The sequence below is a fragment of the Didymosphaeria variabile genome, assembly GCF_027946475.1.
Source record: "Didymosphaeria variabile strain IMI 356815 chromosome Unknown scaffold_10, whole genome shotgun sequence".
Classification (NCBI taxonomy): domain Eukaryota; kingdom Fungi; phylum Ascomycota; class Dothideomycetes; order Pleosporales; family Didymosphaeriaceae; genus Didymosphaeria; species Didymosphaeria variabile.
In genome coordinates, this window is record NW_026611629.1 from 369,585 (window position 1) to 395,216 (window position 25,632).

Consider the following 25,632-nt stretch of genomic DNA (forward strand, 5'->3'; position numbering starts at 1 on the left):
AGCTGCACCCTTCACGCAATTGTTGTGCGTCTGCGAAGTCATGCTTCATCGGGGCCTCTTCCGCGCCGATTCCCGAACAGAGCTGCAACCGATGCGTGACTCAAAGAGCACTCGACTCATAACGCGCACAGGCAGTTCTCGACACACGTAGCTGGACGAACGACGGGCACCGGAGGCTGCTTCCCTGCTCATGCTCCAGTGCGGCCTCTTCCCCGCCTCCGTCTCCGAACCCGAAACCGCCGCCGACAATATACAAGTCGCAGCCGAACCTTGTTGCCTGCCACCGTCCTTGCGCGCATTCAGCTAGAGACGGGCTCGTTCCGTTCTCTTCGTTCGACGATGGCTGCTCAGCTCTCTCCAACAAGCTAGCCTCGCGCTGTCTGTTGCCATCATGCGTCTCTTCGACCGGCCTGGATGAAGAGAGCCAACGGGTGTTGTCACAAGGTGTGGTCTATCGCCGAGGCAGGAGAACGAGTATTGCTTATATACTTCACCATCCCTGCCCAGACCGATCACCAAATAGCACCCCTTCGTGGCGTCTTCGCGGACATCGTCTGAAGCAGCACAACATTGGAGCATCTACCGTACTTGTCAGCACACATGCGACAAGCAGCCAATGAGGTCTGGCGCCATGGTCACAATGTGTTCCCCCGCAAGCTCGTTTACTACACGGTGCTTCAATCACGCTTAATCAAACGGCATGCACACAAATAGACAAGTGTAAATTTGAGAATGTAGTGTGGCATTTCTACATTCTGACAGCTAGCATCAAAAAATGTCTCGCCGAATGTCGGCTTGGGTATTGAGCCATGATGATCATCCCCCGCCCCCACATACGCCATCGGATTCCCACCCCACGCAACATATGTTGCCCAGAAAGGTACACATGCTACAGTCCGGTGGAGAAGTCTAGGTAGCATATAGTGTGTTCCGAACAATACAACCTCCAAGAGGTTTCTAGTTCCTAGCGAGTAATATACGAGGCCTTCAATTGTCGACGCCGATGTGTACATTCTTCTCGCCTGGTGGCAGAACCTCCTGCTCCCTCTTACCCTGCAGCTTAGGGAGCTCCTCCATTGCTTCCTTGATAATGGCAAGCGCAGAATCAATCTCTTGCTCCGTAATGACAAGTGGCGGCGCAAGGCGAATGATGTTCTGATGAGTGGGCTTCGCCTGTTCTTCAGCGTTAGTACTCTGTAAGTCTTCGCATGTGTCATCGTGAGGGTTCTTCCTACCAGTAATCCCTTCTCTTTGAAGAGCATGCACAGATCCCACGCACTATGTCCATTCGTCTTCTCCTCGTCGATTACAATCGCATTGAGCAGACCCTTGCCGCGAATCGTCGTGATCATGGGGCTGTTGAGCTTCTTCAATCCGTCGCGGAATCTATTGCCTAGCGTTTCAGCACGCTCAACCATGTTTTCCTCCTGAATGAGTTCCAGTGCTCGTATCGCGACTGCGGAGCCTAGGGGGTTGCCACCGTAAGTTGAGCCGTGAGTACCGGGTTCAACGATAAGCATGACGTCCTTTGATCCCAAGACACACGAGACGGGGTACATCCCCCCCGAGATTGCCTTGCCTAGCAAGACAAGGTCTGGCTTGATGCCGCTCCACTCAAGGCACAACATCTTGCCGGTTCGCGCAATACCAGTTTGTATCTCGTCACAGATTAGGAGGACGTTGTGCTTCTCGCAGAGTGCCTTGACCTCTCGCAGGTAGCTGTCATCTGGCACCACGATGCCAGCTTCTCCTTGGATTGGCTCAACAAGGAACGCGGCTGTTTTCTTGCCATGTTCCTCAAGGACCTCCCGCACGTCATCAACGTTGTTGTACCTGATCGGCTTGTTTGTTGAAGGGTTGGTGCTGCCGATACCAGGGAGATACGGGCCATAGTTGTCTCGTGACTCGGGGTCGTTGGACATGGATATGGCGGCAAATGTGCGCCCGTGGAAATTTTCAGTCACAGAGAAGACCAATGCCTCATTCTGTGGTATCCCCTTTACTTTGTAACCCCACTTGCGCGCAATCTTCACAGCAGTCTCGACGGCCTCTGCGCCAGTGTTCATCGGCAGCACCATGTCGAAGCCGAACGTTCGCGTAACGAACTCAGCGAAGCGTGGAAAAACATCATTGTAGAAGGCACGACTACTGAGCGTCAGGCGTGAAGCTTGCTCGGTCAAGGCTTTCACAAGCTCGGGGTGGCAATGTCCCTGGTTGACGGCGCTGTAGGCGGAGAGGAAGTCTAGATAGTGCTTGTCCTCGGGGTCCCACACTGAACAGCCGCTTGCGCGCGCGAATACTGCGCAACTGTTAGCTGATGACACGCGTTGTACATGTGCTGCGAGTCTGCGCTCGAGTACCTACCGATTGGTAGGGGATGGTAATTGTGAGCAGCGAACTTGGCCTCTGCACTGATGGCGGCGTCCGACGACTCAGCATGGTACTTGGCTGGGTCTGGGGTGCCCGTAGGGTGGAAAGCGCGCGCAGTAGGCTTCAAGGCGGTCCCGTTTGGAGCCTCGTTCTGAATCGCGCCTGGGGCCATGATCAATTCGAGGACAGTGGTGCGTCGGTGGTCGTACGCGGGTGCAGTGAAGTGCGGGGTGGCAGGGCTGTCGTAGACGGCCTTTGTACAGAGAGGAGGGAGTTGGAAGAGAAGCTGCGGACCGCTGCTGAAAGGTGCCAGCCTTTAAGAATTTGTTTGTGGACCGCTGTAAGCCTATACCTGTACTTAGGGTTCTACTTCGTGTAGAAATGCCTTTAGGGATCGACCAGAGCGGCTCAGCGCGGGGTGTTTGTCATGGCGCTGATTGGACTGAGCGGCCGCCGCGCGCAGCTGACCAGAGGACGAACATGTTCAAACGTGGTTCAAGCAGTATTGGACATGTAGGCAAAGACGCAAGAGGTGGATGGAGGAGCGGAGACGAGGTAGGTGGGTTTACAATCTACAGTCGGCAAAAGTTGTGCCAGCTGGTCAGCTCCTTCTCCTATTCTTGCCTCCGCAGCTTCCGCCCACGTCCCTACCGCTTGACTCTACAGGCGTAGCCGAGAAGCTCTGGCGAGTACGAGGCCGTGTCTCTGGTGTGGAGGGCTGCATCGATGCACGCGCGCGGGCACTGGCTTCACTGAGCTCTGCATCGCACATGTCGAGGGAGCATGCCAGGCTGTGATGGGCGCCAGGTTAGCTCCACCAGCCGAACATTCGACACCCGATGCAGACTCGCCACGACCCACTGCCGCTCTGGAGAGGCTCCGCAAAGCTAGTGAAAAAAGTTCACGCGTGCCGTCTTCGAAAAGGAGCTGGCATTTGGACATGTACGACTGATCATTGCGCTCTCTCCCATTGCTCGAAAGCAGGAAGAAACCGCACCCAAGATCGGCCGAGTTTGCTCTCCACTACACGGACGGTTTTCGTTCTCATGGAACCTCGCACTGCCCGTAGACAGCGGGTATCTCGAACCGAAAATGCTTTGAAGTGAGTGTGATAGAATTTGCGTTGTTCATGGAGGAGAGAAGAAACGGCCGGCCGCACGAGTTTTTGAGAGGGCGCGCATCGACTCGCGCTAGGCCCGATGGCGTTAGTCCTTGACTCATGGTGGGCTGGTGGGCTGGTGGGCATTTTCGCCTTTGCGTGGGCATTTCGAACGTCGACTTCCCGCCGAGCTGCATCCACGTCCTGCTGTCGCCGTTGCTGCCCACCTCGTCCCACGCCCGTACACACCAGCGCGCTCATATATCCTCCCCGCAGCCAGTCACACGCCAACCACCCAGCATGGACTCCGAGTCCGAGCATGACCACCGCGACGACGAGAGCGTGTCCGAGCCCGAGGAGGTGGAGGAGACGAAGCCAAAGCCCGCCCTCAAGAAGCAACGGGACGTCCTCCCGCCCGTTGAGCGCCCAGAGCTCCCCGAGCAGCCCGAGCCCTCCTCCATAGATTTCTCGACGCTGAACCCACTGTCGCCCGAGATCATCTCTCGCCAGGCCACCATCAACATTGGCACCATTGGCCACGTCGCTCACGGCAAGAGTACCGTGGTAAAGGCCATCTCAGGCGTGCAGACTGTGCGATTCAAGAACGAGCTCGAGCGCAACATCACCATCAAGCTTGGCTACGCCAACGCCAAAATCTACCAGTGCGACAACTCCGAGTGCCCGCGGCCCACATGCTACCGGTCGTATAAGAGCGAGAAGGAGGTGGACCCCCCATGTGAACGCGAAGGCTGCGGCGGCAAATACAGGCTGAAGCGCCATGTCTCCTTCGTGGACTGCCCCGGCCACGACATTCTCATGAGCACGATGTTGTCCGGAGCTGCTGTCATGGACGCTGCTCTGCTTCTCATTGCCGGAAACGAGACGTGCCCGCAACCACAGACCAGCGAGCATCTTGCTGCCATCGAGATCATGAAGCTCAATCACATCATCATCCTCCAGAACAAGGTGGATCTGATGCGGGAAGACAATGCTGCGGCACATTACGACTCTATCTTGAAGTTCATCCGAGGCACAGTTGCCGATGGCTCGCCTATCATCCCTATATCCGCCCAGCTCAAGTTTAACATCGACGCTATCAACGAGCATCTCATTACCAAGATTCCCGTGCCAGTGCGAGACTTTAGTGCGAAGCCGCATATGATTGTCATCCGATCATTCGACGTGAACAAGCCCGGTGCCGAGATCGACGAATTGAAGGGTGGTGTTGCTGGTGGCAGTATCCTTACCGGTGTGCTGAAGCTTGGTGACGAAATCGAGATCAGGCCTGGCATTGTTTCCAAGGACAGCGCCGGAAAGATACAGTGCAAGCCTATCTTCTCTAGGGTTGTATCACTGTTCGCAGAACACAACGATCTAAAGTTCGCAGTGCCTGGTGGTCTCATTGGTATGCTGCCCCTCGTCATCCACGAACAATTGGTCTAACAACAGACAGGTGTTGGAACCCGGGTTGATCCCACGCTTTGCCGTGCTGATCGCTTGGTCGGCTTCGTGTTGGGCCTTCGCGGCCATCTCCCGAATATCTACACTGAGATTGAGGTCAACTACTTCCTGCTTCGAAGATTGCTTGGTGTCAAGACTGCCGATGGCAAACAAGCAAAGGTCGCAAAGCTGGCCAAGAACGAAGTATTGGTATGTTTCTGCCTCGGTCCAAGCTTCATAGGCTAGACTAACGAACTGTAGATGGTGAACATTGGATCCACTGCCACTGGTGCAAAGGTCATTGCCGTGAGGGCTGATGCTGCTCGTCTTCAGCTCACCTCCCCGGCATGCACAGAAATCGGCGAGAAGGTTGCACTGTCAAGACGTATCGAGAAACACTGGCGTCTTATTGGCTGGGCAAACATCGTCGCGTAAGTCTTGATATGTTGATACAGCTTGTTACATGAACTAACATCGCTACAGCGGTAACATTCTCGAGCCGCTTAAGGATTAGAAAGAATTGACAGCGGGAAACTCACGAGTCAACGAAAAATCTTGTCAGACGGCATGACTCGGAAAATTTGGCGCGGAACATAGAACTCAGAGGCACGGAGAGTTCATCACGGATTCGAAGAGCAGTCGAGCCTTGACGTTAGCAATCTGAGCATTTTTGGCGGGCACCAGGCTCCTGAAGGACAGGTTATGGCATGATGACTGGATACCGAATTCGCCGAGAACGTTAGAAGCACAGCACTAATTCCAAGACTCATGTACAATCTGTGTTCGTGTTCCGTTTGTCAGGTCACATCATGGAGGTCTAAATTTGACCCTGTCGCGGTACTACGATGCATCACGATAGCAGAAGTCTAGCGATGAAAGCAATCATACAAAAGCCGCAACACACTCAGAGCCATTTGTAGAGGCAACCAACATATGAGCTGAGTCCATACACACCTGCATTTTATATGCGGCGCAGTATCCCTATGCGCACCTGATCGTTCTGAATCCTCGCACGCATTCGATGTTTGCTAGCATTGTCCTCGCCAGTCCTACTATATGACACCAAAGACGGGCCGCACATACACTTAAACGCATTTGCAGTGACAGTAGAGAAACATAAAGTCTCTCAAACAGTCCGAGACCGAGTCAAAGAATGCATGCGTGATTAAAGGCTGTCTTTTATAATCAATGTTGAAGAAGACTCGATATATGTGGCTGACAAGACAATCTATAAGTGCGGGTAAGACGAGGATGGGCCCTAGGAAAGGCGTCTAGTGAAAAATTGAGTTGGAAGACGTGGTTCGCATGCTGAAGGGTGTTCGTGATGATTATCGTTTACAATTCACTCCCCCAAACGTTGTCTCACCGGTACTTGGTCTTTCTTTCCGCAACACTGCGCCCCCGCTGGTACCATTCCTCTTCCTTCCCAATGATTCTAGAGCCTGGCAGTGGAGTGCTAGTGCGTACGTAGGATAGCGAAGGAATGGTTGGTACCAGTCCGGGGTTTATACGTCTACGAAATAATCTAGCGGTTCGGGAGTTGAGGGCGCACGTCGTAGTTTTGTTAGCAAGAAACGCCGCAATCTTCCGATGTTGCCCTTGATGGCAGGGACTAACGATCGTGCCATTGTCATTATATGTTGCGGTGTAAGACTATCCAAAAAATGCTTTTTGAAGTGTTTGCAAAGATGAAGAAGTCTCTCTTCCGTGATTCTTCGAGAAGCAGGCCTCGATTGGAAGTTCACTACAAGGAGCACAGGGTTTGTATGATAAGTCAGTGGGCTTATTTCGATAAGTAACAGGCGTACAAGTCGGCCTTTGCAGAAGCGAGAGTCATGGCTAATTATCCTACGATGATCTAACGTCTCAAGCCAGGCTGACAACAAGGCTTCAAGACCTCCGTTGACGCATTACGACGTAGACTTATTGGGAACGTATCAACGCTTGAGATCAGAAAATGTTACGCTCATAGTACGGCTTCATGAGCAGGTACCCATTATTTATTTATACTGCTCACTGAGATTGCATACGTCTTCGCATTGTTAGTCGAGTATGTAGGAATACGGCCCTATGAAATCGAGATACTAATGATCTTGATATCGTCCTCCGGCTTTTCCTTATACGTCTTCGTATTCTCAATCTTGTGTACCACATCTAGCCCCTGCACGGCACGCCCAAAAATCGTATGCTTGTTGTCCAGCCAATGCTACTAATTGTCAGCAATAACCTAATCAGATGGTAAGAAGCACAACATACCGCCTTCTCCGTGGTGATAAAAAACTGCGAGCCATTCGTGTTTGGACCTGCATTGGCCATGCTAAGTGTGTACGGCTTATCGTGGCTCAGGCTTGAGAATTCGTCTTCAAATTCACGACCCCAGATGGACTCACCACCCGTACCGTCACCGAGCGGATCGCCGGTTTGGATCATAAACTTACGGATTACGCGGTGGAAGATAACATTATTGTAGTATCCGTTCTTCGCGTGCGTTACGAAGTTCTCCACGGACTTGGGTGCCGCTTCCGGGAAGAGACGCACCGTTATGTCGCCGTATGTAGTATGTATGACTGCTGATGACCCTGTGACCGCGATCTTCTCTTCCGGTCTTTTCAAAGAGCCGGCATTACGAGGCTTTTCGTTTTGCACATCCCGCTCAGACTTGGCTACGGTGTTATCGTTCGTAAACATATAAAAGCGGACCTTTCCTGAACCCGTAGAGGCCAGCATCGCGTCGCGGGCTTCAGCTTCTTGTAGCAGTGGATTCTCGCTGGCTGCCATTTCCACAGTGACTACACCTTTCTTCTCGGGCTGGCCCTGGTACAGAGATAACCACAGTGGCCGAAATGGTTCTTCTTGCCCGTAAAGCTTCACTATGCGATTGGTTGTGGTGTTGAGAACTTTGACGCCGTACATTGAGCCGTATAATATAAAATGACCAGTCTCGTCAAAGACAACGTTCATACGGGATCGCACAGAAGGTTGGTCTAGATCACGCTCTATCCCAAGCCTTCGGCCGAACTCGATGTCTTCAAGATGTTGCACGGCGGTCCCGGCTTGTTGCATCTCTTGTATAGTTTGGATCGATTCGTCATATGTCCGGTGGAGTTTTCCTGTTTCGAAGTCGAAGATACGTATTTTGCGGTCTGGGAACGAGAGTGCGGCAAATTGTTTCCCAGTGGGCGACATTGTGAGTGACACAGGCACAGATTTTGCCTTTTTGAACTCAAATAAGTTCGTAGAGCTTTTCATAGAGAATACGTTGTCCGGTTTTTCGAAGTTGCCGCTCGGCTGCCAGTACTCTACCATGCCGCCCTGGTCGACGGACACCACGCAATCAAATTGGCTGTTATAAACCATCAGAGCGACAGGCGCCTTATGTACGCTTTTCAAGGTATGCAAGGGCTCCAAATTTTCTCCTCTGCCGTCGTAGATACGTATCCAGGAATTCTCTTCGGAAGATACGGCCAGCTGCGGGAATGACGCGCCCCTTCCATGCACCCAGCAGACAGTCTTTGGGGTATAACTCAAGCTCAACATTGCCAGCAGGTCGAATGTAACTACATCGAATATCTTGACTGATTTATCCGTTCCGCAGGTTGCAAAGCTGCGACCGTCCGCACTGACGCTCACAGACCGTATCTCGCCATCGTGGGCCCGGAATTCTTTCACAAACTCAACCCCTCCGAAATCCTTCTTCCAGAATTTGACAACGCCATCGATTGAACTTGTGACCAGAAAGTCGGTGAGTGGTGTAAAAGTAGTATAGCACAATTGTTCGCGGTGCATCAGTGATTTGAAGTAGCGGTTAGAGGTCGGTAAGGCTGCGACGTAGAGTTTTTCATAAGGTAGCTTGCGCTTTTTCTTCTTAGGGGCCGAGGAAGGGGAGCGTAGGTCCAAAGTCGTCGTCTGAGGACGTCTCATCTGTGATACCATTAGCTATGACTGCGTCCATGGGCACAGTGGTGCCATACCGTCCTCTGCATTGATCGCAGCTTTCATCGTCGTGCGGTCTGCAGCTTCCATTTCGTCACGCGATCTTTTAACCGAGGGTGACAGCATCCGCTTGTCAGCGCGAACAGCTAGCGAAGCCATGTCTTCGTATTTGGAGGCCATAGCAAGATCGTGCGCCTACTTTTGCGAATTCGCGGCAAGTTGTTGGCTTGAACGACGCGGCTGGGATACGAAACATCCCAGGTTTAAACGCGCGCTAGATAACCGAACCGCCAAGACTAGCGCGTAATTTCACTTCGCCATATCCTTGTGCTGTAATGCGAACATAGATAGATCGCTTCAGCTATCTACCTAGCTATATAGCTATCCCTAACCCTTTCGCATACCCTCTCGTACAGCTGATCGGAGTCCTGCTTTGATTTTTCGATCAGAATCTTAAGTAGTTGCACTCCTGGGAGAGTCGCATCCTTTTCCCTTCTTTTTTTATCATAAGGTGGTCAGGAGTCGTCCCAGACTCACCAGCCCGTCTCTTTCCACCATTACGATGCAGTACTGAACACCTGCCCGTTATATACCTTCCTTGTATGAGATCTTCAAGTTCTTATAACAGCGTATTTGCTTTACAGACAAGGTCATGAACCAGCTACTATAGTTGGATACTGAACGTCATTTATGACCTTGACAATTGAGAAGCTTGCATATACTTGGTACCTTGGCGCTGGTCTGCTCCTTCGTCGCTCGTGCCTCATTACTGATAAGCAAGCATCGCTAAGACAGGTATGGTATTGTACATCTTGGGCTAAACCAGAGCGCAGCATTACACTAAGCTGTTGCTGCACTCGCTCATAGTACCTTGACCACGACCTCGTTCGGGCAGATAGCTGCGCAGTTCCCAAAAGGCAGGAACACTCGTGAATGGGGTTCTAGGTCAATGCATCATGTGAAAGTGTCCATAAAACAAGGTGGTATCATTCATGGTAGTCGAACTGAAGATGTTAAACGACGACTAATCCTCTTCATTCAGCGGCACGTCATCGATGCCATTTTCAAGGACTTTCCTCGACACCTCAAAAATATGCAGGCTGTTCGGTGCCATACCGGCCATCCATCGGGCCAATCTGGGCTCCTTGCCAACTGCAGCGACCACGCAGAGCCCATCCTTCCCACGTTCGCCTCTCTCCTGCACAGAAAGCCCATTCACTATGCCCCGCATTAGGCTTATGTCGTCGCTTGGATGTGCTCCTACGGTCATGCCGTCTACGTCTTTGAGGGGTACGTGGCCGACCTTTCCTACAGGCTCGATGCTGCGTTTGTCCGCTCCCACGCGCCACGCTCTTATCCAACCATCCCAACTGCCAGTGAGGACAAGGTCCGCAAACGGTACTGTTGCAAGTGCGGTGATGTATCTCGGTAATGTTGGCCCAGGTCTCGCCGATTGCTGAGCATCGCTATTTGCTGACATGTCTTCTGGCCGAAGCGGTGGGTCTCTTCCGTGTGCAAGAGGAATCGTTTGTAAAGGTTTCTTCCTGTTCACCGACCATAATGAAAGAGCTCCATTGTCCGAGCCCGTGACGAAGAGCCCTGCATCAAGAAGAGCGACACAGTCCACGGAGCCCTCGGCATACACAATTTCATCGTCGTCTCGTTTTATGTCGCCGTTAGTAGTGGTCCCGTCATTCGCTGTGGCCCCAAAGCGACCTTTGCGTAACTTGTCCAACCCCTTTTGACGAGTATTTGTTCCGCTTCTGAACACTAGTTGGTTCTCCTCTACCACCTTCCATAGCCTTGCGGATCGATCTCTTGAGCCGACACTGATGCAGGTTTCTTGGTTAACCTCCAATCCGCCTGCCACCCCGATGACAGCGTCTTCGTGTCCGTGCAATGTTTCAATGTAGGCAGACTCTGCGGCAGCCCAGACTAGTACCGCACGATCTGCACCTCCAGAAAAAAGCTGTTCTGTGCCTCGCCTAAAGGACAACGCAGTAACAGCATCGCGGTGCCGTGTGAACAGTTTCCGCGGCGTAAGGTTCTCCGCATCCCATATGATTAGGCGAGCGTGCTTGTCTCCCGTAGCCAAAAAGCGCCCTGAATCTGACACAGCAATCGATATTATCTCGCCAGTATGACCCAGGTAGTCCTTATCACCTTTCATGTTTTTATTGCCCTTCCTCCAGAGGAGTCGCTTAGGCGTACGTCGTCGAGTGATGTTCGTTGGCTGATTTGGTTCCCGCGCGTTGTAGACCGTGGGATCCGCGATTTCCCACTTTTCGACAACCAAGTCTTTGCTGACGGTCCATGCATATGGCAAACGAAGCGCGCATCCGGTGACTGCTTTCTGTAGACCTGACTTGCCAAAAACATGTGAAGCCTGTTCAAAATCCAGCTCTTCCGCAATGTTCCTGTATATTTTGCCCTTTGTTTCTGCAACGTCTTCCTTCAGTCTCTCAGCAATCAGGTCGCGATCAATGTCTGCTGCATCGAAGCCTCCATCTTCCTCGACTTCGTTGCGGATGTTTTCGAGGTACCGTTCTGCAAGTCTCAGTCGCTTCGCGGCTGCGGTCTCGTTCTCGTCTTGCGACGTCTCCGATTCTTCAGGTTCTTCGAAGAAACCGGCATCGCGCTCGCCCTCTGAGTCTTCGTCACTTCCAGAAATCGACTCGTCTCTCTCGCTGCGGCGGGGGGGTCTGTCGGCCTGTGAGTTTGCAGAAGCAGCACTGCGTTTTTTAGGCTCCGCGAGAGCAGCTTCGGATCGCTTCCTTTTCCGTTGCGAGGCAGGAACGGTGAAGAACGAGGACATTGCTGTGTCGTTTGCCCTTGAAAATCAAGAGAAGGTTTCGTAGGGCCAAAAAGTTTAAAATCGGGGCGCCGACACGCTGGTCCGTGCGCCGTGCTTGCCTCATCGGCCGTGCTTCGTGCTTGCCTGTTCGCTCATCGAAGCTTCCCCATCGACCTCCGCACCGCGGCCTATCGCCATCTCCAACCCTCGAATCGCACCCAACGACTTCCCGTGAAGCTCAAAGCCCTTCCGACGCAGCCACCCCGCGTATCTTGCCGCGGCACACCCCACTGTTTACGCATCTTCGCCGTCTGTCGGGGAATTCCTCCACCCGCTGTGCAACACCTTCACACCTCTCACAATGAGCGGCAGCAGTGATCCCGAGCGTGACCACGCTCTCGAGGAGTACAAGGGAAAGCTGTTGGAGTCGAGGGAGTGGGAGGCGAAGCTGAAGTCGCTGCGATTAGAGATCAAGGGCCTCCAACACGACTTCGACGTATCAGAGGAGAACATCAAGGCACTGCAGAGCGTGGGACAGATAATAGGCGAAGTGCTCAAGCAGCTGGACGAGGAGAGATGTATGTCACCGAACCCCTAGAGGCAATATTGTAGAAGCACGATGCTGACCCGTGCTAGTCATCGTCAAGGCGTCTTCAGGTCCCCGATACGTCGTCGGCTGTCGGTCAAAAGTTGACAAGCTGAAGCTGAAGCAAGGAACGCGAGTTGCGCTCGACATGACCACGCTCACCATCATGCGCATGCTACCCCGCGAAGTCGATCCCCTCGTCTACAACATGTCGCTCGAAGACCCCGGACAAGTGAGCTTCGGCGGCATCGGTGGATTGAACGAGCAAATTCGAGAGCTTCGGGAGGTTATCGAACTACCCTTGAAGAACCCTGAGCTGTTCCTGCGAGTAGGCATCAAACCCCCCAAAGGTGTGCTGCTGTACGGTCCACCCGGTACTGGAAAGACGTTGCTAGCCCGAGCAGTGGCAAGCAGCCTAGAGACCAACTTCTTGAAGGTTGTGTCTTCGGCGATTGTCGACAAATACATCGGCGAGTCGGCGCGCTTGATCCGTGAGATGTTCGGTTACGCGAAGGAGCATGAGCCCTGCATCATCTTTATGGACGAAATCGACGCTATTGGTGGCCGGAGATTCTCGGAGGGTACCTCAGCAGATCGAGAGATTCAGCGAACGCTCATGGAGCTGCTCAACCAACTTGACGGTTTCGACTACCTTGGGCAGACCAAAATCATCATGGCGACGAACCGGCCCGATACGCTTGACCCTGCCTTATTACGTGCAGGACGTCTAGACAGGAAGATAGAGATACCCTTGCCAAACGAGGTCGGTCGCCTGGAGATCATGAAGATCCACGCAAGCGGGGTGCAGACTGAGGGCGAAATCGACTTCGAGAGCATCGTCAAGATGAGCGATCAGTTCAACGGAGCTGATCTGCGAAACGTGGTCACCGAAGCGTAAGTTATCCCACAATGGTCTTTTTGGCAAAGCTAATGTGTTATAGTGGGCTGTTTGCGATCAAGGATTACCGAGATTCTATCAATCAGGACGATTTCAATAAAGCTGTACGCAAGATGGCCGAATCGAAGAAGTTGGAAGGCAAGCTGGAATATCAGAAGTTGTAAAAGGCTCGATTCTTTGGGGTTGCTGGTTGACACATAATGACAGGCACAAGTCATAGAACAAGGCTGTCATGTACAATAACGATATCTACATAGCAGATAATGTTTTCTGCTTCATGACTTGAACGCTAAAACCTGGGGAATCACATCCAGCCGTGTCTCGACGTCCTTGAGTGAGTCGGCACAGATCGTCCATCGCAGCTCCATTTCCCCAAAGTAATTAGGTGTCGCGCTCACTTTCTTGAAGCCCACGCCTTCGAAAAGTCTCATGCTTCGCACGTTATCTTTGTTAACCTTGGCGCGCAAGCAGTTCAAGCAGCTGCTCTTCTTCCCATTGGGGTTGCTACTGTGATACTCGTTCATGCTGAGCGTATGTGACTGCAGGATGTACCACATAAAAGTCATAAGGACCTCCCTGCCTATACCCTTCCCCTGTTGTGTTCTCTCTGCAATCATGATTTCGATTTCGCCAATCAGCTTCTGCACTCCATTGCCGTCGTCAGGTCCTTCGTCCTCGTCGTCAGGATTTAAGAACAGATTCACGTCACCAATCATACCATGCGGTGCGTCCTCTTCCTCGGCGGTGATGTGTTCGGGTTCTATCGGTGGCGGGGCGCAAATGATGAAGGTGAGCTTGTCAGCATCTGTGCGCCAAGATTCTTGCATGGCGTATTCCTCTTGTAGAGTGAGAGGCTCCGAGGCCGTCGCGGCCTGGAGATCGGGGTCTTGCATCCAATCGTGATAGGTAGGGACATGATGAGAGGAGTATGGAACTAGGAGAATCTTGGGTGTGAGAAGTGCTGTAGCTGTTAGCTGCATGATCATCCAATGAAACGATGGTGAATACCCGTGTGCTCGTTGATTTTCATCTTGGGCGTGCTACTGGGTGCAAGAAGCGCTCAATGGGCCTGCCAAATTTACTGGATGGTTCTAGCAATGTGAGCAGCACGATAGTGCCGTATGCGACATTTTCTCTCACATCAGAAGCAGTCAAAATTCCTTGTTCAACAGGTCGAAGACGAGGCACGTGCGTTACATATCGCCTGGACAAGCCTTGAGTTGGCCTGTTAGTTCTCTTGCAGGTCAGGAACCGAGGGCTAAGGCTCAAATAGGCTAGGCTACATCACCAACTGCGTCTTCCATCTTTCATACTGCACATCATCGAAACGCCTATGCCTGTCTTTCATCAATCTGCGCAACAAGAAGAAGACTGTCTGAGATTTTCGGCAAGTCGTGGGCTTGAGTGTACTTGAGAGCTCTTGCGCCTGACATTCAAGCTTCATCAAGATCAAACCATGGCACGGACGAAGGTTCTCGTCACAGGCGGCACCGGCTTCCTGGGGTCTGAGATCATCAAAGCGCTCGTAGAAGCAAACGATTTTGCCATCACAGCTCTGGACATCAACCCGCCATCGCTCGGGACGTCATCATACCCCGGTGTCACTTATGTGCGTTGTGATGTCTTGAAAATGGAGGAACTTCAGGAGGTGTTCAAGAAAGCGCAGCCCACTGTCGTTGTGCGTAATGCCCTGGTACAAAGTCGACTCGCGATCGCAGTTGTTGGAACGCTTCGAATTCCACACCTTTAGTTTGGAATTCTAAGGCTCTAGCAGACGGCTTTTGGTGGCGTTCTTCTCTTCATAGGATTCATACTAATCTTATTCTCTCCCCAGTTACATACGGTCGCCGTCAACCTACTTGGAGCAGCACGGTACAGTATGGAAGGAAAAGATGCAGTGTTTGCGATCAACGTAGATGGGACTAGGAACGTGATAGAAGCAAGTCAGGAATGTGGGGTGAAGGCATTTGTGTATACAAGTAGCGTGACAGTACTGCTGGACCAGCTTGAGGAGAATTTTAAGAACGCCGACGAAACATGGAGTACTGGAAGAGCAACCACAGTATATGGACAATCTAAGGTATGTCACGCTCTCATCCTGGCTCTGTAACATTTCTTACAAAGTGGCTGTACCTTGTATTCGATGTTCCGTCTTGAATCCGTCTTGAACCTTTCCTGTACTTTATTTAATACTTGGTTCGCAGACAATGGCCGAGAGCATCGTCCTAGCCTGTAACACTTCCAGCTTCCGGACCTGTGCTCTGCGATCAGCACCCATTTTTGGTCCTCGAGACCCAGTCACCATCCCTACGATCCACGGCTGCATAGCCAACGGTGAAACCCCGTTTATCCTTGGCTCAGGTACCAATTTGCAAGATTACGTCTATGTTTCTAATGTTGCGGATGCACATATTCTCGCTTTGAATAACCTCCTCGGCCTAGGAACCGCCGCTGGAGAAGCCTTCTTCATCACTAACGGCGAGCCGGTTACCGTGCGAGATCTGTGTCTCGCTGTGTGGAAAGAATTCGGCCATTATCCACGATTCCAACTTCGTGTTCCAGAGGACCTGGCATGGTGGATGGGATGGGGCTTGGAATGGGTGAGCTGGCTTACCGGTCTGGAGGGGACATTTAATCGCGGGGTCATATTAGATGCAACCAAAACACGATACGTAAGTATCGCAAAGGCGAGACGGGTGCTTGGCTATAACCCGCGGGTTAGCTTGCCAGAAGCCTTGAGAGTGAGTTGTCAGGTGAGTCGGGTTGGCCCTCGCCGCGTTGAAGGGTACTTGATCCTGACATGTACAGCAGCATTTACAGCAGCAAATTGACGCTCAGACAAGAAAATGATCTCCGGAGATAGTCAGGAATCTTCGCAATGAATCACAACGACCTCGACATAACTCTCTACGCGATACATGGCTACAGGCCTAGATATATAGTGCATTATAGGATATATGAGTGCTCTCTTTTCGGGTGATGTCAATGCAAAACCAACCTGAAGGCTGTTGGTACGCAACTTCTCCAATCAAAGATAAAAGGTATATATGAAGAACAGTGCTGCGTACACCGACTGTGACCCATATATTCCACAGCTACGATTAGACGAGGTAGCCAAACCTTCCTTGATTGCCGTACCAAAGCCGAATGACCTGGCAACATCGGTTTTTTTGTCAAGCTCTGGCCTAGAAACCAGGGTAGCGCAGCGCAGGCTACTTCGGCCTATCGCTACGTGGAAAGGACGACGGTGCGAGTTCTTGTCTCGTCACTACTTCATCCCACTTCCGTCACTGTTCGTAGTGCTCTCGGGGGGTCGAGAGAACTCCTTGGCACATAATAATAGCTGTCATGTCGACCCCCAAACCTAGCAGGAGCTTGAGCCTTCGACCGAGGCAATCTTGGTCTCGAAACTTGTCGCTAGCTTGTCTATTTGACCCCTGACTGGTTCAATCTCTCTGGTTTGGTGTTGTACATCTCGTGTCTATATTACAAATCTCTTTGTACAGCGCAGAACGCATCGCCCGATCTATACATACCCGTTGCACGAATTATAAACTATACGATCTTCTCCGCCTCCTCGAGCAAGCGCTCTACTCGAAATTCCCCATCCCCTCGTGTAAACATTTCCAGCAGCTCGCCCCTGCCCCTGCCCTCTTCACTGACAACGTAGAACTTCTGCATACACATCAACAGAAAGCGTGCTTCGTCTACGGTGACACCTCGGCCCTCGACAACGGTGCCTTGGCCAAGTACCAGGTCATGCGAATCTGCGAGCTCAGAGTGAAATGTGATAGTGGTATGCGGCGACGCAAACTCCCCTCTCAGCTTATATTCTGCCAGACTTGTAAACAGCAGCGTCGTCGTGTTCGCATGCGGGTGCGCGAACTGAAGGTAGTGTAACTCGGCGGCTGTTTGCGATTGCGCCGCATCGATGTTGGCGTCGGGCAACTGGTCGGCTGGGACTTCGCGGGGCAAAGGCAAGACGAAGGAAGGGTGGCGCTTTGCGTTCTCAAGAAGCGCGGTAAAGGTCGAGGATGGGAGGGAGAAGTGTACGGATTGGGCATTGGAGGCGTGGCGGAGACGCCAAAGGACTTGGACTTCTTTGGCGGGCAAAGAGGTTATCTTGTCAAGGGCGAGAAAGGAGTCGAGGGTTTTGACGCCAGGGGGTGGTTTCGATGTAGATGGGGAGGTGGACTGGGGTGTTGGTGGGGGTGGTGGTGCGGGCCAGGGCGACGTTGGCGCGGGTGATGTGCTGGAGGACGAGGGTTGCGGAGAGGGTGGAGGTGTCAAGGGTGCGGTGGCTCCTGGAACGGAGGCTTGTTTCCTGAGCTCCTGGATCTTGTCCTCGTAGGCTTTCTTGAGCTCCGAGACGCCATTGAGCCCCTCCTTTTTCGCCTTTGACTCGAGCTTGTCCTTGTATTTTGCGAGTATACGCTCCTGAGCGCCGTGCGTAGCGAGAAAGCGGACGTCCTGCACGCGTGCCCAGCGGCGTTGGCAGGTTCGAGGGCCGGCGAGTGGTTGACGGACGAGGTGCCGCAGCATCGGTATGCGGAGTGCAGCCATTGTGTGAGTGCAGGATGCACGGGATGGCACTGGCGACCACAGATTGTTGATGACGGTCGCTTGATCAGTGCAGACCGAGGCAGATCCGAGGCATCTCCACAGACCCTGATGCGCCCTGGAGCCCTGGAGCTTACCGTACCACGTGACTGTCACATGTCCACGGGTCTCGCTCAGGTCATGCTCGTGGCAGTGTGCTTGCGCTTGGCTTCGTGCTGTAGGTCCACGGGTACGTCTGTCTGTAATGCGCGTGTTCCTGCATCTATGCGGTGCATGAGTCTGGGTGCCTAGGATCTAGTGGAGCTGGCGAGGGGCATGCATCGTGGACATCATCTCCGTATCCCGTGCATGCTGGCGATAAGCACGCGCTGCTCGCCCGCGTTACTGCGAAGGCAGGCCCAGTTGTCCAGGCTACAGCTCGTGAAGCAGAGCACGAGGTCTCGTAGGTGCTATCTAGTACTCCGAGCAACTGACGAGGTTGCCCTGAAGTCGGGGCGAAGCTGTGGCACAGCGTCGGTCTTCGTGAAATACTGGACATGTTGCAGCCTTGGGCGCGCGTGATCTTCTGCCATAATCCCCTTCTACTGCACAACCCTGTGATTTGGCTTGTGTTGTGGTGTGCGGGTGCTTCGTCGCTTCCAAGTGATCGACAGGTCTTGTAGATGGACTAGCGGGCTCCAGAGGGCGGCATGTCAGTGTCGTGGTGTTTGTACACCCACTCCACACCACCTCCAGCAACGTGCACAGCCCATCCTGCTGCCCCGCGCAGACCAGTATTATCGCCGAAAGCTTTATCCCCAAGGCCCAGCAGCATACTCGGCCCTCCGCCGCCCGCGCAACAGCAATACATACCATCGACGCCCCCGCCGCACCCCCGCCATACCGGGGAGCCTGTCTGGCGCTCTGGCACGCCATATTGCCTGTCCGCCCGCGCCCTACCCTGGAGAACGACACCACGCCCATCCCGTAGCGATCCTCCTCTCCTCTCCCTCCTCTGCGGGGGCCATATGCCCGCGCCCGTCCGCAACCTCCTCCGCGACGTGTCTCGAGGCACGCCGAAAGCGCTCCCGTACGCTGCACGTCAAGCTGGCTGCAGCACTTGGTAGCTGGTATGGGCGCCGTCAACAGCAGACCTGAGGAAAACGCCCTTTTCCTCCGCGACCAAAATCGCTGTACGTTTCCTCTCTTAGCTCTGCGCGATCCCATGTTGATACGAGGCAGTTTCCATTGCTGCGCTGAGCATCGCAAACGGCCGCGGCCGCACGCTTCTTCATATCACACCGAACGCCTTCCCCGCGTCAAGATATTCCGCAAAACGGGAGCTCGGTGACGACAGTGTGATTGACTACATACTTGTGCGTCCCCCCAGCGTCGAGAAAGAGTTCTCATACTGATCATGCGCTTAGGATCCAGAGTCAAGTCTCGCTGGCGGGCCGCCGTCCTTCCTGCTGCGCTTATCGAATGACGACGAGCTCACATTCAATTTCACATTCATAATCAGGCAGGTTCAAGCTGCGCCCAGTATATACAACGTCAATAATACCCCATCTACCATCGCTCCAACCGGCCTGGTCGATACGTCAATAAATGGCCTCACATTTGTATTTGGGTCAAACGCAAGAGAGTTGGACAACTTAGTCACCAGAGAATTCCACGCGAATCCCAACCTACACAAAGACCCACACGTCGAACTTGTGGGGGACTACACTACGGGCGGCACCAGCTCAGTCCAATTTCAGTGGTCATGGAAATGGAAGCCGCCAAAGTCGAACGAGGACCGCGGAGGTGGCTGGCGTACAAGTTGCTGCTTTGTCGAATACGACCAGCGAGCTCATAAGCTGGAAACTCTCGCAAACTTTACATTCTGGGTTCACAACGTGCGGCCCATCCAGAGTCCGAAATCACCTTCTCCCCGCATGGAGCTCGGTGTACCTCCCAGGCTTCGTGTTCCCTCCGCGCAGAGTATCGAATCACGAGTCAGTGATTCCGACAATGACAGAGACCCGCTCGATGCGCCTCCCAAGTCGCCAACCTTCGAACCAATCCCGGAATACGGACTTGGATTGGTTCCAAGCCAGGCTACGACCCTAACGAACAGCACAGTCAAGGTGGACGTCAGTTGTTCTCGGCCTGGAGAAGATTTGAGCCAGACTGAAGACGGTCCGCTCTTCCGCGCTACTATGAAGTCGCTGGAGCAGAAGACCGGCAATATGCGCACCAAGTGGAAGAAGGTTCTGAAGCGAGCTGAGTCGGCGCTTGAGGCCCAGGTAGCGTGCAACAATGCGATGGCCGACCTGATGGAAGCTCTACGCGAGGCGTCGACTTCGAATGCGAACGCAGTTCAACCAGCTATTGACCACTATTTCGACAGCATCGCGAAGGAGATTTTGGTCTACGAGCGAATGAACTCTTCAAACATACAAAAACTTATCATCGATCCTATCTATAAGCTCTACAACATCGATATCAAGCAGGTAGAGACGAAGCGGAAGGATTTTGAGGAAGAAAGCAAAGAGTACTACGGTTATCTCAGTCGATATCTGGGACAACGCTCCGACTCCATGAAAGAAAAGAAGCGCGCTGAGACTGACTCGAAATATCAGTCCAAGCGTCGGAATTTTGAGCTCAAACGCTTCGATTATTCCTCATTCATGCAAGATCTTCATGGCGGGAGGAAGGACCAAGAGGTACTGTCGCATCTCACGAGATATGCAGATACTCAAGCCAGGAACTACTTGGATACTGCCAAGAAAATCGAGACAATGATCCCGCAACTGGAGGCGTTGTTTGTAGAAGTAAAAGAAGCGGACAAGGAGTTTCAGCTACAGAGGACGGAGAGGGAGGAGAAGCGCAGGGCGTTAGAGAAGAGCAAGAAACAGTACGACGAACCACCACCATCTCAAGCCCTGCCCACTACACCGGCCAATGGTAGCATTGCAAGGACGGGAGTGACATCTGAAACGAGTCTGCCGGGACGCAAATCAAGCGTCGCTACGGTCCCAACAAGTACAGCAAACGCCATTTCGTCGTTGGCTAGCATACCCACTATTGCGTCTCCACAGAGTCCAGAAGTCAGCCATGCAACGCTAGCCGGGAGTCCTCAGCCCAACAAATTCAAGGGCATCCGCGACCTAGAAGACAAAGATTATAGCATTTCGAGCGGTCTCGATGTCAAGAATGGCGCACATCGCAAGGAAGGCCTCTTGTGGGCACTTAGCAGACCGGGCAGTCACGTTGATCCCAAGGGTCTCAATAAGACGGCGTGGCACAAGTGAATATCACCTGATCCTAAGATCATGGCATAGCTAACGTTAATCAGGTTCTGGATCGTGTTAGACCAGGGCAAGCTCTCAGAATACACCAATTGGAAGCAGAGTTTGGAGCTTCACATGGAGCCTATAGATCTTCGCATGGCATCGGTCAGAGAAGCCCGTAATCAAGAGCGTCGATTTTGTTTCGAGGTCATCACGCCACAGTTCACTCGAGTCTATCAGGCAACCAACGAAGACGACATGAAGTCTTGGATCGCCGCCGTAAACAACGCTCTGCAATCGGCTGTGGAGTCCGCTGGAAAGCAAGATCGCCCTTCAACCGACTCTTTACCAGGACAAACCAGAAGGGACATTGCGTCTGTTTTGACGGGTAAAAGTCCTTCTTTGTCGAGTCATAAGAACCACTACAGTTCCAAAACTCCAGCTCGCCATGCGACTGTAGGCGACCGTCCTGGGTATCGAAGGGAAGAGTCCGTCGGCGACGACGGCAAACTGCTCAAACAAGTGCGTGACGCAGATGCTAGTAACCAAGTCTGCGCAGACTGTGGATCTGACAGCAAAGTCGATTGGGTTTCCATCAACCTCGGAATCGTCATCTGCATTGAGTGTAGTGGTATTCATCGATCACTAGGAACGCATATCTCTAAAATCCGCTCCTTGACGCTCGATACGAATTCGTTTACTCCGGACATCGTAGACATCCTCATCAAAATAGGCAACAGCAACAGCAATGCGATCTGGGAGGCACGACTCTTGGGGTCCCTAAAACCAGCTCCTACATCGACTCGCGAGCAAAGGTTACATTTCATCACTTCCAAGTATGCAGATCGAGCCTTTGTTGCTCCGATTTCGCCTGCACTGTCGCATTACGCTACGCCTGAAGAGACCCTGCTCGCGTCGATTAAGAAGAACGATATTCAGAACGTTCTCTACGCACTAGCACTCAAGGCAGACCCCAATTCGAAGGACCGATCTCGCGGCACGCATGCAGTATTTCTGGCTTTGGCTGCAGCTGATCCTGCATCGCCTTCAGCATCTGTGTCGCCTGCAAGCTCACCATTGCCTGGCGCACGACCAACGACATCCCATGCCCCACTTCGAAAATCATTCCCAGTCGCTGAACTCCTATTGCAAAACGGCGCAGAACTTCCGACGCAATCCGCACCAATCCCACTAAGCTCGTCGGCACGGCTGTACCTCGAGCACAAGGCTGACCAGCGAGCCGGGCGGAGGCCCATGCCCATGGCTGGGCATCAGCCCAACACTAGCGGAGACATACTCACTGCACTCCCTTCCATCGTAGCCGGTAACGGTAGTACCCCTGCAGAACGGGCCAAAGATCGAGAAGCGAGGTTACAAAAGCGCGTCTCTGCTGGCGGAAGGTTGGTCAAGAATCTCTCGGATCACTCCGAAGGTAGGCGAGGCCCATAGTTTGTGCTCTCGCTCACATCTTTCGTATATTAGTGCCTATTTCCCTTGGACCGCTTGCAGCATTTCACTTTGGTCATCTGAAAGTTAGCACGCGCTAAGTCGGCTTCCGCAACATGTCGGGCTGATGTTCGACCTGGATTGAATTGTCGGCGTTTTGTTGGATTGAAGAGACACGAGAACAGTGTCGATGTGTTTTGAGCATCGTGGAGCACGTTATTTAAGATTAAAAGGCCTTGTGGCACGGCCTCATGGTAGAGCTTTCAGAAAAGGTGCGATTGGTGTGGCTCCGCTCAGGCGGACACCGTGTCTACTGTTGCCTGCCTTTGACTGTGAGTCAGCTGTTCAGTTGTTCAAGTTGTTGGGTGCATTGAGTCAATCCGTCTTCCTGTGTGCGCATATGGAGCAAAGACATGACGAGTAATGGTAGGAGCTGGGCATCGCTGGGACGGCCTTGCTCCGACCGTTGCTTTCGCAATCGATGCTGAGTACCTTACCTAATGCAATGCGATTCGACGTTAATTCATGCTGCTTGACGGAAGTGTAGCTCGTAACTACATTGGTATGCTTCAGAGAGAAAGTGCAATCGCCCGTGCTTCGATAAAACGGGCTCTCAATATTCTGCCTACAGCGGGGTGGTGAACTATCCTGATGCATCAGTGCGCACAAGCTGTGCTACAGCTTTGACTTCGCCGAAGTAGAGAAGTGACTCTTTCGTGTACGAATGACCGATAAGAGTCATTCCAGGATGCGTGGGTGGTGGTGCACTGCCACAGACCACGTGAGCCAACGCCACCAGTGCGGCACACTCGAATTTCGCTCGATTAAAGAATCGCGCGACCCCACCACCGACGCACAACAGCAAACAAGATGTCGACCGGCTACGATAACCTCCCCATGGACGACGAAGAATTCGACGAGTCCCAAATTGACTTCACCGACATCGAAGATCAATACCAAGTGCGCTTAGATGAGGGGCTGGACGCTTTCGTGGTCATCGACGGCCTGCCCGTTGTACCTGAAGATAGCAAGGCCAAGCTGGTGAAGTTCGTGCTGAGGAAGCTGAACTCGGTGGGAAAGGTCAAAGAGGACGGCGTCCACATGCCGGTTAGCGACGATGGAAAGACTGAGGGGTGCGTCTGCGAGACACGAATACGCTGCAAACTGAGCTAACGCGGGGTTAGATATGCCTTCGTAGAGTACAACGCGCCCAGCGAGGCCGTCGCGGCCGTCAAGCAGCTGCACCTTACCCCTCTAGACAAGAAGCACACGATGCAGGTCAACAAGCTCACCGACATCGACCGATTTGGAAAGGAAGGCCGCGTAGACGACGAATACCACGAGCCGCACATCGAGCCGTTCCAGCAAAAGGAGCATTTGCGCTCGTGGCTTGGCGACCCCGAGGGACGTGACCAGATGGTCATGTTCCGCAACGAGAAAGTCGGGGTTTTCTGGAACAACAAGGAGGACGGTCCCGAGCCAGTCGTGGACCGCGAGAACTGGACCGAGTCGTTCGTACAATGGTCGCCACAGGGAACATTCCTTACATCAATGCACGCGCAGGGTGTGCAGCTGTGGGGCGGCAAGGCGTGGAGCAGGCAAAAGCGGTTTGCGCACCCCGGTGTCAACCTGGTCGACTTCTCGCCGAGTGAAAAATATGTTACTACATGGTCGCACCGCCCGCTCCAGGTTGACGAGAATCACCCGGTCCCGTCTCTTTCGTTGGAAGATGATGGCAAGAACTACGTTATCTGGGATATCGCCACCGGCAAGCCTCTGCGCTCGTTCACCACTATAGACGTACCAACATCAACGGATGACAATGGCGAACCTGTAAAGAAGAAGATGCAATGGCCAACCTTCAAGTGGTCAGCCGATGAGAAGTACGTTGCTAGGATGACGCCGAACCAGTCCATATCCGTGTATGAACTGCCCCGCATGAACCTGCTAGACAAGCAGTCGATCAAGATTGAAGGTGTCATGGATTTTGAATGGGCACCCGCTACGCCAAAGCGAGAGGGTATCAAGACCTACGAGCAACTGTTCTGTTACTGGACCCCCCGAGCTCGGCAGCAACCCTGCCAAGGTCGGTCTCATGTCGGTCCCTACGAAGGAAATCGTCCGTACTCGCAATCTTTTCAATGTCTCTGATGCCAAGCTTCATTGGCAGTCTGAGGCCGCCTATGTCTGCGTCAAGGTCGATCGTCATTCCAAGTCCAAGAAGTCCATGGCTACTAACCTGGAGATCTTCCGTGTCAAGGAAAAGGGTGTTCCTGTTGAGGTCGTCGATTCTCTCAAAGACACAGTCATCAACTTTGCCTGGGAACCTAAGGGCAATCGATTCGTGCTTATTACGGCTGGTGAAATACCTGCCGGCGCAGCGGTTCCCCCAAAGACTGCCGTGTCCTTTTTCGCTCCGGAGAAGCTTAAGGGTGGAGCTCCTGGTAACTTTCGTCACATCAGAACGGTCGACAAGAAGAACAGCAATGCTATCTACTGGTCTCCCAAGGGACGCTTTGTTGTCGTGGCAGCTCTCCAGTCGCAGCAATCGTTCGATCTTGATTTCTGGGATCTCAGCTTTGACAAGCCCAAGGACGAAGCCGAAAAGGGTGACAAGGAGCTCAACGCTAATCTGCAGCTCATGTCAACTGCTGAGCACTATGGCATCACTGACATCGAGTGGGACCCCTCAGGTCGCTATGTCGCCACGGTGGCTTCCGCATTCAGACACCATGTGAGTTTAGAAATGCTGACTACACTCTACCGGGCTATATGTTAATATGACCGCAGATGGAAAACGGGTACCATATGTACGACTTCAAGGGCACTTTGCTCCGCGAAGAGCACATCGACCGCTTCAAGCAACTTATTTGGCGCCCGCGACCCCCGACTCTGCTCTCCAAGGAAGAGCAAGCCGAGATCCGCAAAAAACTTGCGCAACTACTCCAAGGTCTTTGACGAGCAGGACCAGGCCAAGAAGAACACTGCTAACAAGGCGGTCATTGAGGAACGCCAGAGACAGCTCAACGAGTGGCTCGAGTTCCGCAAGAGCATGCGTGAGATGCTGGAAGAGGAGGGTGCGGAGATTGAGCTGAATAACGGCAAGGTGGTCAGGGAAGAAGATGGCGAGGTGGAGGAGATCGAGGAGATTGTCGAGGAGATAATCGAGGAAAGTGAAGAGGTGATCCAGTAGATCTGCAGGCAGTTTGCTTAGCGATGAGATGAGAATAGTTGCAATGACAAGATCTTGCA

At 52.9% G+C, this 25,632-nt stretch overlaps 10 protein-coding genes across 10 annotated transcripts; 5 read left to right on the plus strand and 5 right to left on the minus strand.

The window, feature by feature from the left end:
- Positions 1–987: 987 nt before the first annotated feature.
- Positions 988–2,542, minus strand: CAR2 (ornithine aminotransferase; the record flags this gene model as incomplete). Its single annotated transcript, XM_056220893.1, has 3 exons — positions 988–1,173; positions 1,236–2,299; positions 2,365–2,542. 3 exons carry the CDS (start codon positions 2,540–2,542, stop codon positions 988–990), a joined length of 1,428 nt encoding a protein of 475 aa, XP_056064880.1.
- Positions 2,543–3,769: 1,227 nt separating this feature from the next.
- GCD11 (eukaryotic translation initiation factor 2 subunit gamma) lies at positions 3,770–5,423 on the plus strand (the record flags this gene model as incomplete). Its single annotated transcript, XM_056220894.1, has 4 exons — positions 3,770–4,874; positions 4,923–5,119; positions 5,171–5,340; positions 5,393–5,423. The coding sequence occupies 4 exons, from the start codon at positions 3,770–3,772 to the stop codon at positions 5,421–5,423; spliced, it is 1,503 nt and encodes a 500-aa protein (XP_056064881.1).
- A 1,554-nt stretch (positions 5,424–6,977) lies between these two features.
- cyp15 (Peptidyl-prolyl cis-trans isomerase cyp15) lies at positions 6,978–8,842 on the minus strand (the record flags this gene model as incomplete). Its single annotated transcript, XM_056220895.1, has 2 exons — positions 6,978–7,115; positions 7,166–8,842. 2 exons carry the CDS (start codon positions 8,840–8,842, stop codon positions 6,978–6,980), a joined length of 1,815 nt encoding a protein of 604 aa, XP_056064882.1.
- A 1,024-nt stretch (positions 8,843–9,866) lies between these two features.
- On the minus strand, positions 9,867–11,657 carry RRP9 (pre-rRNA processing protein; the record flags this gene model as incomplete). Its single annotated transcript, XM_056220896.1, has 1 exon — positions 9,867–11,657. The coding sequence occupies one exon, from the start codon at positions 11,655–11,657 to the stop codon at positions 9,867–9,869; it is 1,791 nt and encodes a 596-aa protein (XP_056064883.1).
- A 340-nt stretch (positions 11,658–11,997) lies between these two features.
- On the plus strand, positions 11,998–13,284 carry RPT4 (26S proteasome subunit rpt4; the record flags this gene model as incomplete). Its single annotated transcript, XM_056220897.1, has 3 exons — positions 11,998–12,214; positions 12,273–13,116; positions 13,164–13,284. The coding sequence occupies 3 exons, from the start codon at positions 11,998–12,000 to the stop codon at positions 13,282–13,284; spliced, it is 1,182 nt and encodes a 393-aa protein (XP_056064884.1).
- A 111-nt stretch (positions 13,285–13,395) lies between these two features.
- N0V89_012175 (uncharacterized protein) lies at positions 13,396–14,150 on the minus strand (the record flags this gene model as incomplete). Its single annotated transcript, XM_056220898.1, has 2 exons — positions 13,396–14,081; positions 14,129–14,150. The coding sequence occupies 2 exons, from the start codon at positions 14,148–14,150 to the stop codon at positions 13,396–13,398; spliced, it is 708 nt and encodes a 235-aa protein (XP_056064885.1).
- Positions 14,151–14,576: 426 nt separating this feature from the next.
- Positions 14,577–14,883, plus strand: N0V89_012176 (uncharacterized protein; the record flags this gene model as incomplete). The annotated part of the gene is made up of 2 exons (XM_056220899.1): positions 14,577–14,798; positions 14,839–14,883. The coding sequence occupies 2 exons, from the start codon at positions 14,577–14,579 to the stop codon at positions 14,881–14,883; spliced, it is 267 nt and encodes an 88-aa protein (XP_056064886.1).
- A 1,792-nt stretch (positions 14,884–16,675) lies between these two features.
- N0V89_012177 (uncharacterized protein) lies at positions 16,676–17,683 on the minus strand (the record flags this gene model as incomplete). Its single annotated transcript, XM_056220900.1, has 1 exon — positions 16,676–17,683. One exon carries the CDS (start codon positions 17,681–17,683, stop codon positions 16,676–16,678), a length of 1,008 nt encoding a protein of 335 aa, XP_056064887.1.
- A 1,108-nt stretch (positions 17,684–18,791) lies between these two features.
- N0V89_012178 (uncharacterized protein) lies at positions 18,792–22,383 on the plus strand (the record flags this gene model as incomplete). Its single annotated transcript, XM_056220901.1, has 4 exons — positions 18,792–18,852; positions 18,902–19,035; positions 19,087–20,951; positions 21,000–22,383. 4 exons carry the CDS (start codon positions 18,792–18,794, stop codon positions 22,381–22,383), a joined length of 3,444 nt encoding a protein of 1,147 aa, XP_056064888.1.
- An 867-nt stretch (positions 22,384–23,250) lies between these two features.
- PRT1 (Translation initiation factor 3 subunit b) lies at positions 23,251–25,573 on the plus strand (the record flags this gene model as incomplete). The annotated part of the gene is made up of 5 exons (XM_056220902.1): positions 23,251–23,513; positions 23,565–24,422; positions 24,454–25,114; positions 25,171–25,190; positions 25,243–25,573. 5 exons carry the CDS (start codon positions 23,251–23,253, stop codon positions 25,571–25,573), a joined length of 2,133 nt encoding a protein of 710 aa, XP_056064889.1.
- Between the last annotated feature and the right edge of the window lie 59 nt (positions 25,574–25,632).